The sequence below is a fragment of the Scomber japonicus genome, chromosome 3 (genome assembly GCF_027409825.1).
Source record: "Scomber japonicus isolate fScoJap1 chromosome 3, fScoJap1.pri, whole genome shotgun sequence".
NCBI lineage: Eukaryota > Metazoa > Chordata > Actinopteri > Scombriformes > Scombridae > Scomber > Scomber japonicus.
Window position 1 is genome coordinate 30623755 of NC_070580.1, and position 20802 is coordinate 30644556.

General features: G+C 39.2%; 1 protein-coding gene across 1 annotated transcript in view; it reads left to right on the forward strand.

Moving 5' to 3' along the window:
• Window positions 1–20802, forward strand: part of stab1 (stabilin 1) — a 93361-nt gene that overhangs the window by 49349 nt on the left and 23210 nt on the right. The window contains exons 47-60 of the mRNA XM_053316512.1: window positions 56–202; window positions 556–690; window positions 807–866; window positions 2631–2807; window positions 3635–3724; window positions 4293–4439; window positions 5661–5717; window positions 5807–5966; window positions 6448–6597; window positions 11147–11251; window positions 13159–13275; window positions 16246–16378; window positions 16523–16583; window positions 19465–19609. Coding sequence (XP_053172487.1) covers window positions 56–202; window positions 556–690; window positions 807–866; window positions 2631–2807; window positions 3635–3724; window positions 4293–4439; window positions 5661–5717; window positions 5807–5966; window positions 6448–6597; window positions 11147–11251; window positions 13159–13275; window positions 16246–16378; window positions 16523–16583; window positions 19465–19609 — 1684 coding nt within the window. The remainder of the gene's footprint in view (window positions 1–55; window positions 203–555; window positions 691–806; window positions 867–2630; window positions 2808–3634; window positions 3725–4292; window positions 4440–5660; window positions 5718–5806; window positions 5967–6447; window positions 6598–11146; window positions 11252–13158; window positions 13276–16245; window positions 16379–16522; window positions 16584–19464; window positions 19610–20802) is intronic.

The window sequence follows — 20802 nt, forward strand, 5'->3', positions numbered from 1 at the left end:
AATATTGAAGTTTCCAAGTATGTTTGCTTGTGTGTGTGTGTGTGTGTGTGTGTAGGTTGAGGAATGGAAGCAGCACGGTCGTCTTGGTGATCTGGTCGGTTACCACATTGTTTCATGTGAGATTTTGAACTTAAGTGACCTCAAAAGCACTGAGAGCGCCATCTCAACATCCGGATATACACTGCACTTCAGCCTGAAGGAGGTCAGAAACACACACACACACACACACACACACACACACACACACACACACACACTCTAATATTGCCTTTATAAAGACTAAGGTGCTACAGCTGCCTCAATGGTTCCACTTTTTATGACATGGGTGAATTGTGAGTGTTTGCCCAATAATTGAATTCTGTAGACTTCTGTCCTTCACTGGTTGCTCCCTCAAGGATTTGAAGAGTTTATATATAAAGACAGCGAGTAGAGCTTGTTCCTCCCTCTGTTCTGCTTTTATTATTTCCAGTGTAAACATGGCCGTAGTCACATTTAATACACAGATCGGGAATACAGGGATTAAATCTATTTAACACGGTCTCTCTCTTCATGCAGGGTTCAGTCTGGATTAACAACAAGTCGAAGATCATTAAGAGCGATTACACCACAGCTAACGGAGTCATTCACTACATCGACACCATGTTGACACCCTACAATCTGCTGGACAAACCAAGTATTCTGTCTGACAAGGTGTGCTGGTTTGGTCATTTAGTTAGTTGATTTGATTGATATAAATAAATGTGTGATGATTAATCAGAATTGACAGACATGCAGTGTGACTTCTCTCTTTCTCTTTCTGTGTTCAGATGAACTTCACCTCAGCAGCTGCTTTTTATGGCTACAACCGTTTCTACAAACTCGTGGAGGTAAAAACAAAAACAAAAAAAACATGTAGCTTCTTCCTCCACCTACACCTAAATCTCCCACACTGCTTCCCCCTTCACTTACGCCCTCCACATCCACACATCCTCTTTTTATACTTTGTCTGCTTTGTTGTGGAAATTATCTGAAATCACTAAATGTGCATATGAAATAATACACAAAACACTGCTGGGTTGAAGATTAAAAAATGATTATTGTACAGGAGACGGAACACACACAGATTGGAATCAGCTCGTCTCAACCATAGACTGTATATAAGAGGTCTCAACCAGAAAAGAAAAAAACATAATCTATTATATTTTCTAAAGAAACAAAGAAATGATCTGTGATTGGTCAAACATATGAGCTTATATGATTACAGCCAATGGCTGAGGCATTGACATTGTTGTCTAGCTATAAAACCTTATTGGAAAAACTGCCCAGTTATCTTTGTTCATTAATTCAAATACAATACCTATGATTTCAGGTCTCAGGATATATTAACATTATCTGTACCTCTCGTAGACACTGAACTCAGTTTAAAATATACAGCACACAAATGGAGCTTCAGTAGAATCTAAAGCAGGATTCTCTTATTTAATTCAAACTTTTTAAAACGTACTTATGTGTTGGCAATCATGCTTGCACATGTTTTTCATAATGTGTAAATGTATGACTGTGAATTATTTATTGTCTGTTTATCTACATGTATGAACTTCTTGTACACATGTCTCTCTTGAAAAAGAGATTCATATCTCAATAAGACTACCTTTTTTAAATAAAGGATTAAATTAAGATAAAACAAACCATACATCTGTATACACATGTATGTTAGTTATACAGCACCAGGACACAGAAACATGAGAGCCTCAAACCTTGACTCTTGATTTAATCTACCTAATTTGGACATGAGCCAGAAGGAGTAGAGAGCAGTGGGATCATCAAAAGAGCATTCCTCTTCAACACACACAGTTAGAAGGAAAAAAATCAATGTCCCGACTCCCACAATCTTATATTAAAATGATAAACTGCTCATTTGATCTTTCATTACTTTTACAGCTTTCAGCCTTCACCTCCTGCTATCACGCTATCACACTTATCCAACTACAGCTACTCCCGACTATTTTCCAGACGTAATGACGATAGTGACCTTTAAAGTTGCAATGTATTGGCAGTGCTCCAAATATTTCAGTTACCATTATTTCTGCCTCTGATTTCTTATGGGGAAAAAACAAAAAGTAGATGGATTCATTGATCTTTTAACTGTTCTGATTCAACCACACGATTGTTATCTTTACTCGTGTAATGATTCATAACAGTCATGAGTGTGTTTAAACTTTAATCATATGATCACTGACTTTGTACTTTATGCTGATTCATTTCAGTTTCAATCATTATGGTCGTTGGTATTTCTGACTTATATGGACTGACTGATTCATTATCTCAAAATAATCACAGTAGACAGACAGTATCACAACGAAACTCATAAGAAAAACGTCCAGCAGCTGCATTCAAAGTAATTTTTAGTCAATCAACCTTCTTTTAATGATATTTGTTGTTAAACAAAGCTGCAATATTTTGTTAGCAAAGTTTGTTAGCTTTAATTAAATCTAAAGCAATCATTGTATGAAGTAATACTACTATATTTTAGCACTAATGCTAGCATTCTGGGAAAGTTTGACTATTATTGTGTTGAAACTGTTTTTGGACAGAATAATCGTAGCATAAATAAATTGGATACCTACACATCCCTTCTATACTCTGTGCAGGACGCAGGATTACTCCCTGAGCTCCAGATGTCCATCCATCAGCCGTACACCATGTTTTGGCCCACAGACCAGGCTTTCAATTCCCTGCCAGCTGAAAGACAGCGCTGGCTGTCCAGCCCCGACCACCAAGACCAGCTGGTTGCAACTCTGAAGGCTCACATCTTACGCAACGGCAAGGTAGGATGAGGAGGAGTAAAACGAACAGAAAGGTTCAATGACAAAGTTTCATGCTTTAGTAATAATACTCATCAACACTGAAGCCCCAGTGAATCCCTCTAAAGGACATCGCAGTCTTATAAAACCCAAGGTGACGTCATAAAATGTGTTGGGTTTCAGTCGAAAACACAAACATATTCGGTCTACTATGATATAAGATATAAGACAAAGGAAAAGTAGCAGTTAGTAATCAACATAGTTAAGTTAGTTACTTGCCTTTCAAATCACATTATCACGTTCCATTAAAGCCTTCAATTAATGCTTGCAGGCTTCTTTTCCATCATGCTGTATCAAATAAATAAGATGAGCATTTCAGGCATCTTTGAAAAGTTGGTGATAAACATGGTCAGGAGGTCATGTGGCTGACACCAGAATTTTAAACAGCAAAGTTTCTATTTGTTGAGATTGTCCTCAGGTCCCATTTGATTTAGTTTCACATTTATGCTTTAAGGAACTAAAAACCTTCTTTAGTGTTAAATCAGTGTATTTTTTATTGGTCTCTAGTGGTCTCAGAAACAAGGTTGTATTGTTTGTGAGCAGTTAAACCTCCCAATTAGTCTTCACTTATACAAGAAACTGTTATGACAAAGTGCATATAAAAATATACAGTTTTAAAAATGAAAAATCCTTGCTTTGCCTTTCTAAAAACTGACCCTTCTTCGGCTGTTACTGACTGCTCACCAGTAATAAAGCTGACAATACGAAGTTTATCCTTCTTCCGTTGGAGGAGGCAATGTCTGTTTGACTGTCCGTCGTTGCTTTTCCTGTGCGTGTGTGTGCGTGTGTAGGTGATGGGTATCAGTGACCCGGGTAGACTGTCGACGTTCCGCACCATGCACGGATCCACCATCAGCTTCACATGTGACAAGACCGTGGTGGTGAGAAAACACACACGCTCATACAGACCCCACAGGAAGAAGCCATGTTCCTGCACCTGACAGCTGACTGTTGCTATAGTAACAGTTGCTGTCTTATGTTACCATGGTGATATTGGAGGGAACACTGTTTCATATTAATTGCAATAACATCCTGGAACCTAAATTTTAAGCAAGATGATCTGTGGTCACTTTCATACGTAATGTGCAACTAACGATTATTCTCATTATCCATTCATCTGTTGATTATTTACTTGATTAATTGTTTAGTTGTTTGGTTTATAAAAGGTCATATCATGATGTTGTTTTGCACACAGCTCAGATATTCAGTTTACTGTCATAGAAGATAAAATATTAATATTTGAGAAGCTGGAATAAGACAATTTGGACTTTTTATATCTTAAAAAAATGACTCATGATTATTATCAATTATAAAAATAGTTTGCAATTAATTTAATAGTTGGCAACTAATCGATTAATCGACATAGTTGCAGCTCTATTTTTGTTGCTCTTATAGATCTGACCCCCAATATAATGACAATATAATGTGTGTGTTTGTGTGTTTGTCTAGGGGGGTCTATTACTTAATAGTAACGCAGCCAAGATAGTGGAGCGCGACATGGTGTTCAAAGAGGGCTTGGCTTATGGCATCGACCAGTTACTGGAGCCACCTGGACTGGGAGCGCACTGCGATGGCATCGAAAACAAAACCACCTACGTTAGTACTACTTTTACTTTTAATACTGTAACTGATTTAACACTCAAAGTATAAATGTTAATACTTGTAAAAAACAAATTTACTGCTTCTAGTACAACTAATTCTACCTCTGTTTTACCAGGATAGTCTGCTGAGACATGTTTTTTTGGAGTGAGATAGTGTTCATAATATTAGATCCACCACACATGAAATCAGTTTATATAAATTAGATCAGTGCATTCACTTGCAGGGGGTGAAGTCCACGTAAATCTTTACTGTGTTTATCTTTGTTGAACTTTAACACATGAATTTGCACACAGTGCTGACGTTTGAGGGACTTGAGGAAGCTATCGTAGCTTAGTAGCCTTTATTCAACCGCCTCCTCTGAGAAAAACAGAGTTGATGATACAAATATGTCTTCACATACTGCGTGAACTTCATTGCGCCTTCAGAAACCAAGCTAAGAGCCTTGCTAAATTCCAACCAGAGAGCTTTTTTCTCATCGTCAGTAACTCTTTATTAACTGAAATTATGTGCGATTGTGAGATCAAAGTGTGAGGTGAATAAACAGCCAAATATAGACTGGAATGAAATTCAGATAGCTGAGTGAATAGCATTAGGATGTTTCTGGCAGTCACTATGATGTCAAGCTACTAGAACCAAATATTTCATGGGAATATGAACAAATTTCACTTTACCACTTTCTGGTGTGATTGGGCCTTACTACTACTCACTGACTATTACCAGAGCTAGTGCTGTTACCATAGACTGTATAAAGATAATGGAGGTAACCACCGCAACACCACCCATTGGTTTGTGGACTCCCATTTTGAAGCCATGAGTGTGGTATTATGACCGTCGCCATCTTGTTTTTTGGAGCCAGAATTGATGAGAAGTAACGATATTTGGATGAGAAAGAGGAGCTTGAAGCTTGAAACTAGCAATTAAGACAATAAACTCATTAGGAAAGTGTTCACTGAGGTAATAAATCAAGTGAAAAGTAGGGTCATTTTCTCAAAGACTTCTATACAAATTGACTTCTCTTTGGAGAAGCCCCCTGCTGGTCATTAGAGATAATTCAGGATTAAGTCATTTCCACAATGCCTTCACTTTTCAGACAGGGAGCTACCTGCTTGATTGTTACAAGTATCACCTTTTCAAGTATTGCTCCACTACTGCAAATACTAATTTCACACTGCTCGTGGATGCTGGACTCATATTTTTTGTCTTAAACTGCTTTAGGGACGCTGTGGACGCTGTCCCTTCCCTCCATCCTGCCCTTTCAGACATAAAGACACAGTAAGATCTGATTTGTTTAAAAAAATCTGAACATTAGTAGCTTGTACGTGCGTAATGTAGAGAGAATTGTCTTTCCTGTCTTATTTCAGGGAAATGTGGAGCGTTGTATTAACCATCGTCCCAGGTTTGGCCCACGTTGGTATTCTGACGTGGACGATTATTTCAGCCGGATTGGCTGTAAAAAAATTTGTCAGTATCCCTCCTGGGTCCAGAAATGCTGCAAAAACCACTACGGCCGAGAATGTCAAGGTAAGAAAGGAGGGTCTGGAGAAAATCTTGTGTCCCCTTCAGGCTCCAGTGTTCATTCTTAGGGCTTTACTAGTTGTATAGGTAAAAATGTGAAAAAAAGTTTGGTTTGGAAAGGTCACAGGGTCATTAAGTGGTCATCCTTTAGAGAGCAAGAAAGGCATCAGAACATTTCATTGCAATCTGCACATTAGATTTAGATATTTCTTGTGTGCATGAGAGGTCAAGAGGTCACCAGGACCAGTAGAAATCTTACTCGGGGGCTGATTTTAATGGGAATTTGGCCAGCAGTTGAGCAAATTTTCTCCTTTTGACCAAAGTGCTGTTTTAATTTGGGCTGGAATTAACAAATCCTGACCTGAGGCGGTCATGTGATGATATGAGTGTGAAAATATGAAACACCTCAGCTTGGTTGTGTGTTGGTTGTGAATATCTTCCCTGCTCATCTAAACAGGGTTTTTGCATCTTTCCCCATGTGTTTCAGTTTGTCCAGGTGGCGTGGAGGCACCTTGTAGTAACCATGGTAACTGTGATGATAATGTGCAGGGTTCAGGAAAATGTCGGTGTTACATAGGCTTCAGAGGACAAGCCTGCGAACTGTGTGTAACCGGCCACTACGGTTCCAACTGCACAGGTACAGTACACACAGTGAAACACACAACGGGGTTAAAACACAAACTGAGGATATTACATTGTTTATTTTATTACTTTATTTTAGAATAAAGTTTCCATTTGGACACTTTTTATAGCAACATAATGAATAGATATATTTATAAAGCGTCATAAATACGTTTTTAAAAATGTAAGTGCTGCAATGATTAATAGATTAGTTGTTGACTATTGAAATGAATCACCAACTATTTCATGAATTGATTGAGTGTTTTCATTTTTTAAGATAAAAGGGTCCAAATTCTCTGATTCCAACTTCTAAAATGTGAATATTTTCTGGTATCTTTAGTGATAGTAAACTGAAATCGATTAATTGAGAAAATAATTGACAGATTAATCAATAATGAAAGTAATTGTTAGTTGCAGTCATCATTTATTTTAGTGAATCTAGTCCAGTTTGGTTTGTTGGGTTTGTGCCTCGGTTGATAAATAACCAGATTTGATAAACCTAGGCCAACAAATCTTTTATACTTCCTTTTGTCAGCAAAGACATATGTCAGGTAGTATCTTCTCATTTTTATCCGCCACTGAACGTTGCTTTCACCAGTTGAAATGACAAATATCACCAGTAACTGATTGTGTCAATGATACACACATACTTACTGTATACATTGAGGTAGCTTTTGTTTTTCATATTTCATTACTGAATGAGAAACTACTGCTAAGGAGTGGGCAGAGGGTTTGTAGGGCTGATTATCAAGTCAAGTCAAGTCCATTTTATTTGTATAGTCCATTATCACAATTTTGCCTCAGGAAGCTTTAGAGTCTATACAGCAATACAACATCCTTTTACTGTAGATCTTCAATTCAAATAAATAAAATCTCATGAAAAAAAATCCCTCTCCAAGGACTGACGGATGTGCAATAGATGTGTGTACACAATAGAGCTCAAATTACAGAATACAGTATTGATCAGGATAACAAAATTATAATGGATTTATAATATATATGAAGAATGTGATGTCGAGGACGCCAAGCAGCTTCCAGGTGCAACCAGAATAGAGTAGGACCTGAGCCATCAAACCTCCATCGCCATGGAGACCTGGCTGGAGGACAGACTGCATATGCAGACTCACATCACTCCATTCACAAACAAGGGAAAAAGAGACAAGAAAATACATTATTCACACAGGAGAGAGAAAAGGATAAAGACATAATTCAGAGAGAGAGAGATGTGAGGTGAGACTGAACTCCTGCAGGATGGGGAACCAGATCCAGAACCTCAGGAAATGGCACCGACAGCCAGGGAAGCAGAGCGGTTCCAGGATGGATGCTGGTCCAGCAAAGAGACAACTGACAGACAAGAGAAGGAGAAAAGAGAGAGGGGCATACAGCTCTGACGCTCATGTGCTTGTGGAACAGACAGAAGATAAGAAAGATGCAGTTGTTATCAGAACAGTTGCAATAATCAATAATCTCGTTGGCATGACAGCTTAGTAGATTCAATGAGACCTGTCGCTTAGTATTAGCTCATGACGAAATCAGTTAAAGGCAACTAATTGTGAGTTAAGGCAAAACAATTACTTATATAATATTGCTTTGTTAGATAGATATATGTTTCTTTCTCTCACAACTTTGTACAATTAGTGCATAAAGACTGCGGCAGCATAAGAAAAAAAAGAAAACAGACAAGAGGGCCTGCTATCTCTATCCAAACCATATTGATAATTTGCAAGTGTTTAAAATATTAATTGCCCTTGGGACAAAATACTTCTTATAAATATTCCTGGTTGCCAAAGGAAAGAAGCTCAAACTGGTCAGAGACAGGATGGGTGGGGGGGGGCAACTCACTATCTTCTGGTTGGATAATAGTCCTATCAAGATGCTCGATAAAAGGCCTCCAAGTTTTGCCGAATGAACTGCTCGACTCTGCAGGTGAAAATCAAATTTCCTCGAGTTTGATATGGGCTAGGATCTCCTTGAGCCAGCTGTCATGAGAAGATGGGGGTCTGACTGTTTCCACCTGGATAAGATGAGGCGTTGTGCCAATAAGGAGGTTGTGAAGGCTAAGACATGCCGCGTAGTCGCTGAGAGGTTGAGTACTCCAGGCGAGATGTATGTTTCTGAGCAGGAGAAGATAACGTCAACTTGAGTCCACCAGCATCAAAAACCTGCTCCAACTTTTCTTTATCTTCAATACAATGTTTTTACCCCTCACTTCCCTTACATCCCCCCACCCCCCCCCCCCCCCCACTCTAAAAAATAAAATTTCAACTCAGCAGCAGACAGTCTCACCTCCAGCAGCTCTACAGCAGTCTGTCGCCATAGCAACCCTAAAACGCTCCACAATCACCATCATCACACAGCTGGATGTGCCTCCAGCTCAGGACAAATCTGCCAGCTGTCTCCAGTCAGAGTCGCCCAGCACAGACAAGATTCACAATATTAAACAGCTGTTGCTCATCATCTGGTTAGAGCTCAATGTTTGCATGTTTGTTTGTTTTTTTGTCTTGTCTACATAATATTTAATCAACTGAGAGACACAGGAGTCTTCCCAGGTGTGAATCAGAGCCGCAGTGAATTCAAAACTCGTGGCCTGAATTCCTCCCAAAATGATCTGGAGTGAGAAAGTGATCCGAAATAAACCACTGAAGGTTTCATTGGGTTTTTTATGTGTAATCTTCAGATTCAGCTCAACATTGCTGGAGTTCACAACAGAATTCGAAGCTTTGTGATTAGATGTTTGTTACTGAAGTGTACCTTGGGGAATCATAGTTAAAAGGATGAGCTCACAGTCAAGAGCCCAAATAAACACTGAAACATGTTTTTCTTGCTGTAATCATTCCTCCTCTTTTACCAGGAGAAGATCTCTTCCCTTCAAAGAGGGAATTTGATGCTAAAAAGACTGTAAATGTGGCAGATATCCACTTGATATGACTATAACTCAGACTGCTGAAGCCTCATATAAGCTTCAGTTACACAAAATGACTGTTAAGAAGTCTCCATCCAGGAGTCACATGATCACACCTGAGGCAGGGAGGATAACCTAAGCACTCCTGCCTGGAAAGGACCCTCTCCCAAGGTTATAAGAGGCTTTATTTACTGCCTTCCTCCCTTTGTTCCTTCTTTTTGACCTCAGCCATATTTTGTGCGTCCTGTAAGTGAACTTCCTCATTTAATATTTGATTTACCTTCATTGCACACAGTTTCTGTAAGGAATTGATTTGATGTTAATAATTTAGTGAATAATTTGCAGAAGTTAAACTGAACACACATTGAAAAGAACAGCTGTGCATTTTTGAACCTGCTACATCTATGAGTCTCTCTCAAACACACTCAAGTTGACCACACTAGCCATTAGATTTGGTAATCTTCATCCATTCTCTAGTTCTCTCTAGTTCCAATGTTAGGTTCAAAGCTTCTATGCATGGAGAAGCTGCAGTGCAGGGAGCCACTGCTGCACCAACTTTACAATGACCCCAGAGCCCAAATCCAAAGACCCCAGGACTATTCACCCTCCCTGCCTAAGAGGCAAAGGAGACTCCCAACGCACTTGACAGACTATGGATTTGGCTTCATAAGCAAGCAACACGATCAAGAACTCTACTTTAACCCACAAAAGGTAGAGATGCTTCAGTCAGCAGTTCTTCTTCATCCTGCAGCCAGAGATCAAGTCAGTGCTCAATCCTGTGCAGTCAGCAGCTTGGAGGAACAACTGAGACATGAACTCTGCCAACAGCAGCATGATGATGAGCAGGCAGAAATATATCACAGGAGGCTTGATAGTCAGGCTCGTGAGGCGATTGTTTCACCACCACATTTCCAGGTATGGAAACTTAGGCAAGTGGAACAAGATCTGGAAAAAGCTAAGCACCGTCCTTCCTTACTTCAGGAGAAACATCCTGACTCGATTAGGGAGATCTGTCTGAGTCTCTCTCGGATTTCGCCCAGTAGGTGAATTCCCTTATTTAATATTTGATTTACCTTAATCGCACACAATTTCTGTTGAGAATTGATTTTGATGTTAATAATTTACTTACTCTCTTTGCAGAGCTTAAACCGAACACAAACCTTGCAAACAATATCTAGAAATAAAACAGCTGGGCACTTTTTAACCTTGGATTTCTTCCTCATCTATGAGTGTCAAACAAAAAACACACTCTACCCAGTTGAATCTATAAATGACTTACATTGAAAACACACTTAAAGGCCAGTATGAACAGGAGGAGTGATTACAGCGAGGAAAAAAAAACTCTCACTGTTCATATGGACACCTGACTGTTGTCTTAAGTCAGACTTGAAAAATTGTGAACCTGTCCTTTAAATGTATTCTCTTAGGTTTCATACCCAGAGGCTTCTACTGATGATGACCAGGACAGATTCATGAAGTGACGCCTGATACGCTACATTAACTAATACTTCCTCCATCTTCACAACTCTGTTCTGTAAGATTATTTTAAGGTTGTCAGTGTCAGAAGGGTTGAGTCATGTTTCTCTCTCTCTCTCTCTCTCTCTCTCTCTCTCTCTCTCTCTCTCTCTCTCTCTCTCTCTCTCTCTCTCTCTCTCCCTGTCAGCCTGTAACTGTGGGCGGAGAGGAAGGTGTGATGAAGGCATTGACGGTTCTGGACAGTGTGTGTGTGAGCCGGGATGGCAGGGCGATAACTGCCAGATCAATCTAGGTGAGTTTCCCTCCTGAACGTGAGGCCCTGAATACATATCATATGAATCCTGGATGTTTAAAGGTATAAGTCTGGTGTTAACTCGTATATGTATCTCAATACTTTCTTACTTCCGTATCCTTCTGCGCTCTTAGTCCCAAGTCTATTTGTTCTTACTGGAGATGAAAATCTTCAAAAATGCTGCAGAAACATTTCCTGACACGGTTGTTTTGGTAAACGTTACTGAAACAGGAGGATACTGTGCATTTGTTGGACTGTTTTTAGTGGTGGATTTACACACATTTGGTGCTCTAGTGAGTATTTACTTTTTAAATTAACTGCGGCGTGTTTGTTTGAAGTAAAGAAGGGACCCGCTCAGTGCAGTGGTATCGCTTATTCATGTGTTTTTAACCTTTTTTTTTTTGGGAAAACAGTGGAGCTCTGTGGTACAGGAAGAGGATATATATGGCTTTGGATACACAGAAAATATTTGTTAGTAGCGGGGGTGGACCTAAGGGAGTGGCTTTAGGCTGCAGCCACGAATGTTTTCTCAAAAGCCCCGAATCTATTGAGAAAAGTTTCTGGTTGAAGTAACTTTTTTTCTGAACACTGACTTCAACCAGCTCCTGATTGAATCTCTGTGAGTTTATAACAATTGTGACATTTCAGTTGAAGCAGTGTTACGAATAAATGTAATATTTGTTGTAATATGTTTAAGGACCAAAATAAATCACTACTACTAATGTTTGCTATAAAAATGCAGTAAAATCTCGTCAGATCTACTGAACCCGCCTCTGGTCAGTAGAATCTATTCAGGTTGGTTGGGATCTGCACATGAGATTTACTAACTGCAATGAAAAACAAAGTAAATCAGCAGACTTATTCTTTAACTTTTACCTCCATCACAGGTTTGTCTTTTAGCAGGATATTCCCAAATCTATTTTACTGTTTTTCAATTAAAATTTGGTGGAAATTTGGTGATTGAACAAATGACAAATGATTTTTTTTTTTTGTGGTGGTGAATCTGAGTGATTGGCACCAGTTTGTGGCTGTTTACAAAACACTTTAGCTTTGAGACAAATGTCTTTATTTACAGGATTCTTTGATTAAAGACTAATGTGCGACTAAAGGTCAATTTCCACCAACAGTTTGTCTATTTTGAGGTTTTGCAAAACAATTTTTTAATGACTTCTCCTGCAAATATTTTCTTTGTTTGCTTAAATTCTAAGTAATGAAGTAAGTAATGAAGAAAAAAAACATGCTTCAAAATAGACTCATTCCTGTTAATGTTTGCAGCTGACACTTGACTCTTTTAAAAGCACACAGAATAATCTGCTGTGCTTCTTCGTCACCTGAAGTTTCCTCTGCTTTCTTCACTTCTTCTTCAAATGAGAGTTCAATTTCATCACTTTCTCTTTAACTGACAGTTTGACTGCTGTCATCACCCGAGCCGTACAGTTCAAGTGCTTTTTCATCTGTTACTCCTCAGCTGACGGTTCGACTGCTTTTCATCTCTTTTTAACTGACAGTTCGACTGCTTTCATAGCGCCTCCGAACAGACTGAAGTTTAACCTCTTTGTAAATTAACATTCAACTGACGCATCAGCTGACACTTGAACTCTTTAAATGTTGGCATTTCACCTACAGCTGACGCTTCAGCAACAGATAGATTTCAAAAGCTATAACTCATGACTGCCCATTGTCTGTCTACAAAGTACTAATACTCCCAGACAGGATCTTGATCCAGGTGTAGAAGCAGATTAAAAGAGACTGCTCCCTAGTCTAACATGTGATACAGACGTGTTGGTTGTATTAACTTCTGAACTTCTCCAAGTATGATGTCACTGTTATTTAGTTTTATTTTGCAGTGTACTATTTACCTTTTTTAACTTCCTTCCTTAATGAATCATCCGCCCGTTGCTTCCCAGGCTCGATCCCAGAGGAGTGCCGGCAGTGCCACGCTCAGGCCGACTGTGTGAAAGGTCTTGGTTGTCAGTGTAAATCTGGGTTTCAGGGAAACGGCACCTTCTGCAGTCCTGAACCACGTGAGTATTTTTCTGCAGCTCGGGGGGGAAACATTTTGCTGAATTTTTGCAGTCTTTACTCTCTCAATGACAGTGATTTAAAGCAGCGCTACTACAACAAGATACATCAAACTAACAGATTCATCATATGCTGAAAACTGTATTTCAAACAGATCACAAAGAGCTTTGCAGATACAAAAGAAAGAAACCAGAGTGTAAAGCTCTGTGGATGAACTTCATAATTTAATAATAATTCAAAGGCTGAATGCGTGCTGCAGGATGTTAGGTTACCCTGACCCTGCTGTGGATCAAATAAACAACTTCAGGCATTTGTCCTCCTTCAGATTAAGAAAACAGTGACGAGGGAGTGTTACGGCTCTACTTTTAGGGAGTCCACATCAGAACAATAGTGTAAAAAGTGTAGCTGTGTTTTTCACAGAGTCAATTTTAGGGGGACAAATAGTAACAGGACGAGCTCACATAACACTTAAATAAATCATCAGACTCTTGGTATCGTCTCTGTGATGCTCTGCTGGGTCTGGACTGCAGCCAGCTTCATTTCCTGCTTTGTGTTGCCTTCAGTCTGATCTTTATTAGTGAAACACACCATCAGATGTTTTTAATTAATCACTTCAACCATAGAAAATGCAGCTGGATGAAGAGAAACACATTTAAGGGTAATAAATAGCTATAATTTGTCCACATATATTCCTTCCTTCCTTCATTCCTTCCTTCCTTCCTTCCTTCCTTCATTCTTTACTTCCTTCCTTCATTCCTCCCTTTCTTCCTTCCATCTTTCCTTCCTGTCTTCTCTTCCCTCCTTCCTTCCTTCCTTCCTTCCTCCCTTTCTTCCTTCCATCTTTCCTTCCTGTCTTCTCTTCCTTCCTTCCTTCCTTCCTTCATTCCTTCCTTCCTTCCTTCCTCCCTTCCTCCATCTGTCCTTTCTTTCTTTCTTTCTTTTTCTTTCCTGTCTTCTCTTCCAGCCTTCTACCTGTCTTTCCTTCCTTCCTTCCTTCCATCCACCTGTCTTTCTTTCCTTTCTTCCTTCCTTCCTTCCTTCCTCCATCTGTTCTTTCTTTCTTTCTTTCTTTCCTGTCTTCTCTCCCTTCCTTCCACCTTTCTTTCTTTCCTTCCTTCCTGCCTTCCTTCCTTTCTTCCTTACTTACTTCTCTTCCTGCCTTCCTTCCTTCCTTACTTACTTACTTCTCTTCCTGCCTGCCTTCCTTCCTTCCTTCCTTCCATCCATCTTCATACAAATATGCAGCCTGAGAAGGTTTATATGTGTGTTTGTTACAGGAGATAGATTTGTGTTCTGGATGTAGAGAGAGAGAGAGACTCAGATGATCCTTTTCACAGGATCTTAGTCTAATTTAATATGAAATAACAATAAAGCTTTTCAGGGAACTCAGTATTCCTGTAATAGATGGTTGTGAGGATGAGAGAGGGGAGGCTCGCTTACGTCAGGTGTTATTCTTCTGCTGCACTGACCTAAAACCATGAACTCCAACCTCAGACCCTCGTCTATCAAAGCAGCCGCTTGAAAAACTACAACTCATTCAAAATTGTGCTGCTAGACTTTTAACCAAAGTAAAGGAAGAGTGAGCAGTTTACTTTACAGTTTTAGCTACACTTTATTGGCTCCCAGTATCTTTGAAAATAGAACTTGTTTTTAAAGCTCTAAATCAGGGCTGCCAAACATGCGGCCCATGGGCCAGAACCGGCCCGCCGAGGGGTCCGGTCTGGCCCACTTTCCTTCCTGTCTTCTTTTCCTTACATCTTTCCATCCATCTGTCCTTCCTTTCTTTCTTTCTTTCTTTCTTTCATCCTGTCTTTTCTTCCTTCCATCTGTCTTTCACTCCTTCCTTCCTTTCTTCCATCTGTCCTTCCTTCCTTCCTTCCTTCCTTTCGTCCTTCCTTCCTTCCTTCCATCTTTCTTTCTTTCTTTCTTTCTTGTCTTCTCTTCCTTCCTTCCACCTGTCTTTCATTCATTCCTTCCTGCTTTTCTTCCTGTCTTCTCTTCCTTCCTTCCTTCCTTCCTTCCATCTTTTCTTCCTTCCTTCCTTCCTTCCATCTTTTTAATGGTCCGGTGTTTAATGGTGGTTTATTTTTTAAAATATTTATTTTGGTCTTTTTCACATTTATTTAGCCAGTAGCTGGCAGAGAGGCCGACAGGAAACAGGGGAGGAGGGGGGAATAACCTGCAGCAAAGGTACCTTGCTGAATTTGATACACTGACGCTGCGATTATGTGGCAAGTGTGCTAACCACTCGACCACCAGGGCGCTCCGTACTGCTGGGTTTTTAATTACACACAATAATGCACACGAGAAAATAGTAAGTGCAGCTTTTTTTAATTAGGCTCCACAATTATAGAACTTAAAGCTATGAGATGTGAGCTCTGTGAATATTTTTAAAACAACTGAAAACATATTTATTTAATCTGGCTTTTAATTAGTGTCATTTTAACTTACTTATTTTATTTATGTGCTATTGTTTTATTGTATTATAGTTTTTATTTTTCTCTATAAAGCACTTTGAGCTACATCCCTCGTATGAAAGGTGAAAAGTTTATTATTGTTATTATAATAATATGGTTTAATTTTCAATCTAATGTGATTAATGAGAGTACATAGACAACACAAAATATATGAAAACCTATGAAGACAATACATTCTCCTTAAGTTTTTATCTTCTTTATTTATGAAATGTATTAAAAGTTTAGAAAAATGTAATATATGTGAAATAAAATAACAAGGAAGAAGACATAATCAATGTTTGACAGTTATCTGAAGTGTGACTAATGACTAAAATATGATTAATGTGTGTCTTATATTGCTTTATGCTCTTAATAGACAACATAGTAATAATAATAAGAGGAATGTGTGAATATGAAGACGACACATTTCCATAAGAGACACTGTCATGTTTCTGTGCTGTCATGTGTCCACCGTGTGTGGAGATCAGATGACAGTTTTTATTAAACTCACTGCAGCTCCAGATCTCTGCTCTGAGTATAACGGCGGCTGTCACCAGAACGCAGACTGTAACCAGACGGGACTGCTCGTCAACTGCACCTGTCAGAGTAATTACCAAGGAGACGGCTACTCTTGCGAGCCCATCAACAGGTGTGTGTTGCCTTCACGTCTACCTGTCAATTATTTTCTGAATTAAATTTGACTTTTGTGGTTTCCTTTTTTTTAATTTTTAAATCAAACTATTATTTGATATTAATACATGATAGAAATGAGATGTGCTGTTTTTCTATCCAGATGTGTCGAGGAGGAAAATGGCGGCTGCAGTGACTTTGCCACCTGCAAGTTCACTGGTCCGGTTAGTAAAAACCCTCACAGCACTTTTATTATTTTTCTTCAAAGGGGATATATCATGCTTTTTGGGATTTTCAGTCATTTTTATTTATGTCAGATGTCTGTTAAACGTGAACATATGTAAAAATGCTCGCTGGGCTTCAGGCTGCTCTGAAACGTACTGTTAAAGAAAATATGGTCGTAGTCACCGTTGCCTCACCCTTTGGTATGTAGTTTATCCATTTCACTGTCGCCATCTTTGATTTTTGGAGCCAGTAATGACCATATTTGGACAAGGCGGTGAAGCTAACCCTAACACTAGCTGCCAGCTTGGTTAGCATGGTGTATTTATAGTTTATGATTAACTGTGATAATGTTGATGATAATTTTAATTTAATTTTCACCAGCAAAAAACAAACTTAAACCCGTTAAATGTACTTACTGGAAAAACTGAACGAGCCAGAAGCTGACCAATCTTTAAAGAGACAGGAGCTAAAACGACCTGTTTCAGACAGACGCTGAACTGAGGGGCTTCATAAAGAAACAGTATAAGATAGATAAGGAGTTTTTTTAACCCTCCTGTTGTCCTCATGTCAAGGAAGGAAGGGAGGAAGGAGGAAGGAAAGCAGGGAGGAAGGAGGGAAGGAAGAAAGGAACGAAAGGAGGGAGGGAGGAAGGAAAGGAAAGAAGGAAGGACGGAGGAAGGAAGGTAGGGGGCAGGAAAGAAAGAGAAGGAGGGAGGGAGAAAGGAAAAGAGGATGGCAAGATGGAAGGAAAGAAGGACAGAGGAAAAAAGGAAGGGAGGTATGTAGGGGGAGGAAGGAGGGAGGAAGGAAGGAAGGAAGAAAAGGAGGGAAGGAAAAAAGGAGGGAGGGAGGGAGGGAGGACAGAAGGAAGGAAGAAAGGGGGGTGGAGGAAGGAAGGGAGGAAAGAGAGAGGAAGGAAAGAAAGAGAGAGAAGGAGGGACAAAGGAAGGACAGACGGAAGGAAGGGAGGAAAGAAGTAACAGTCAAAACAGACGGGGTCAATTTGACCCGGGAGGACGATACGAAGGTTAATGTAAATCATGCAAAGATTTTCCAGTAGAGGCTTAAAATTCAGTACAATATGTCCTAAGTCATTTTATATCGTAAAGATAAGGAAGTTGAGCCATGTTTCATGTTTTATGAAAACATTTGCTGAGTTGCCGGAGAGTTAATTCACATTAATTCAGACATATGTTTAACAAGGAGAATTACAGTGTGGAGTCATGAAAGGAATGCAGCCCAATTTACGACCTGAGCCTGTTGTGATAAGAAAAAGCTCAGAGGGATTGTGTGTGTGTGTGTGTGTGTGTGTGTGTGTGTGTGTGTGTGTGTGTGAGGACAGAGACACGGGTGAAAAGAATGAAACTGAAGGTTGTTATTTGTTTAGTTTTGATGTGAAATATATTCAGTCCCAAATGAAATCGTTTAAAATTGCGTCTGGTGTGGAAATGGTCCCGTGAACCACAGTAAAGATGACCCAAAAGGTCATTAAGTGGTTCTACGTCCTGCTGTTAATTTTATCATGACAAAGCGTCGGCCGCTCCGGGAGTGAAGATGGAGGTTCGTTTTCTGGCCAATGTTAATTCTGACACCTTTATTATCAGAGGTGAAAAAGGTGAAAAGGCCATTTGGCAGATCCTGAGAGTCTATGAAAAGGTCTATTCAAACTCACCGTTATCTCTTAGTGGTATTCAGAAAGGAAAGTTGGGGGAGGGGTGGTTGAATCCTTTTGATCTTGGTGCTTTAATGCTCTTTATTCATCAGATGTTTAGTCTTTCTGCAGTAATTAACATCCTGCTGCTGTGTGATATCTCAGGTTTGAGTGTAAAGTTAATACTGTTAAGTTGCTACAAGTTAGTTTCAGTATGATGTTCAATTTTGAAATTTTGGCCTCCTTGATTTTATATTTGACGATAGAGCAGGGTATGCTACGTCGTGATTGACAGGTTGATTGACCAATGTCCTCGAGATCCAGCCCTTGCAACCTCCCCACTCCGCCCATGGCCCCGCCTCATGCCCATATAAGTAGAATCCTTGTTTTTATTTTTCCCAGCATGCACCTGAAATTTTCAAGATGGCACTGCCCAGATTCGAAACTATTGGCTTCCGAGCAGCAGTCCACAAACCAATGGGTGACGTCACAGATGTTACGTCCATTTCTTCTATACAGTTTATGGTTTAAGCCCATGTCATGATTTATTTACAAAATATAAAAAATACTGATTTCAAAGAATTTAAAACAGCAATATATATGTATGTGTATATATATATATATATATATATATATATTCAGTAACATGTTAAATATTAAAAAATGAGGAAAAAACCCTCCTGAGCAAAATCTTAAAGGTCTGATCTCCCGTGTAATCATCAACATTTTCATCAGTAACTGTAATTTAATTACACATTTTTTCTCAGTAACTGTAATAGATTACAGTTACATTTAATTTGTAATTAAATTATGTACCGCCATTACATGTAACTAGTTACTCCCCAACACTGTCAGCAATTGACTTTTGTATATATGATGTATACTATCATGTGTAGACTAGCTAACATATTATACAATGTCACAAATCACCTCAGTAATATTTAAAAATCCTCTACTGAATGTGTCTGTGATTAATTTGTTTTTTTAGTTAAGAATGTCTGTATGGCAAATACATTTGATAGTAAATTAAAACTAAAAAATGTACAAACAGTTGTTCAAATAAATCAGCTCTAAGGTTTCTTATTTGACTTTCTACAAACTTAAATATTTAAAATAAACAAAAGGTCACAGCAGGACAGATGAGAGAATTAGGACATGATGACCAACTGCATCCAAACACATGATCTGATTTCCTGTTCTAACCTGATTACGTAATCTGTTTACTCCAGAACGAGCGCGAGTGTGAATGTTTGCCGGGGTACGTGGGTAATGGATTCCAGTGTTTGGAGAAGGTGGAGCCCCCTGTTGACCGCTGCCTGGTTAACAACGGAGACTGTGACCCCGTGGCCTCCTGCAAAGACCTTCATTTCCATGGTAACAAACCTGCAACAACTTTTATCACAGTGGTCGTTGTCATGGTTACGCATCTGCAATCACTTCAGTTAGGTCTGTCATGATAACTACTTTTGTTGGATGATATAATTGTCATTTTAAGATCATTTTATACCACTGATATAATGATAATATAATAGTATGATAAATTAAAGAGGGAAGGCAGGGGGATTGGAGAGTTGTTGACCTTTAATTCCATATAAGCCACACCGCTCGCTTCTGCAGTCTCCATTCAGGACGTGCACAGTGATGACATCCTGAGTGCTTAACCAATGTGACATGAATAGCCTCTTAGCTACTAATGTGAAGTGTGGCAATACTGAAGTAAAAAAAATGATCAAGTCGATAGTATAGACATGATGATGCTGATAATTAAGTGAATGTATGATTAATTAAGTCAATGTAATTATAATGACAGGCCTAACTTCAGTTTATTAGCATGGTTATAAATCTACAGTATTATTGTTTAACACATTCACAATGGCTTTTATTACCATCATAGCACCGACCTGTATGTACTGCCTCTCATTAACATAGTAATACATCCGCACTGAGTTATTACCATGGCAACTCATATGTAACAGGCTGATTGTGTAATACCGTCACGTTACCATGGTAACACATCTGAAATGAGCCAGCAGCTCCTGTGTATTCATGTGCTGTATCGCTCCTGCTGACCGGGAGCCATGTTGGCTCCACAGTTGCCACGGTAACCGTTAATTTCACAGCAGCTGACCTTTGTAGTGTTCATGTTACCATGGTGATGTTATGGAGGAGATTGTTGATTAGTCCTAGATTTGATTAGTGTTTTTTTTCTGGCACTGGTAAACAGATGGCAACAAGCACCGAGCCGTAACACAGCAGGTAACGCCCAGAGCTCGTTAAGGCTCATTAAACACGGAGCTCGTTAAGACTCAGCCTGTACCTGGTGATGATGATGAGTAACAGTTAGTTATGCACTAATTCACAGGTTGATACATACTGCAGTTTTGTTTTTACTACACCAAATGAAACAAACACCTGTCAGCCAATCAGACCAGGATTTCATTTATTAGTTTGGACTCAAATCAGTGTGCTGTTTTCACCTGTAGAGATTTAATCATATAGAACAGTAAAGAAGGACATTGGTCAGAGATATTACTTATTATATTGAAGGTAACATGCTTATTGTCGCT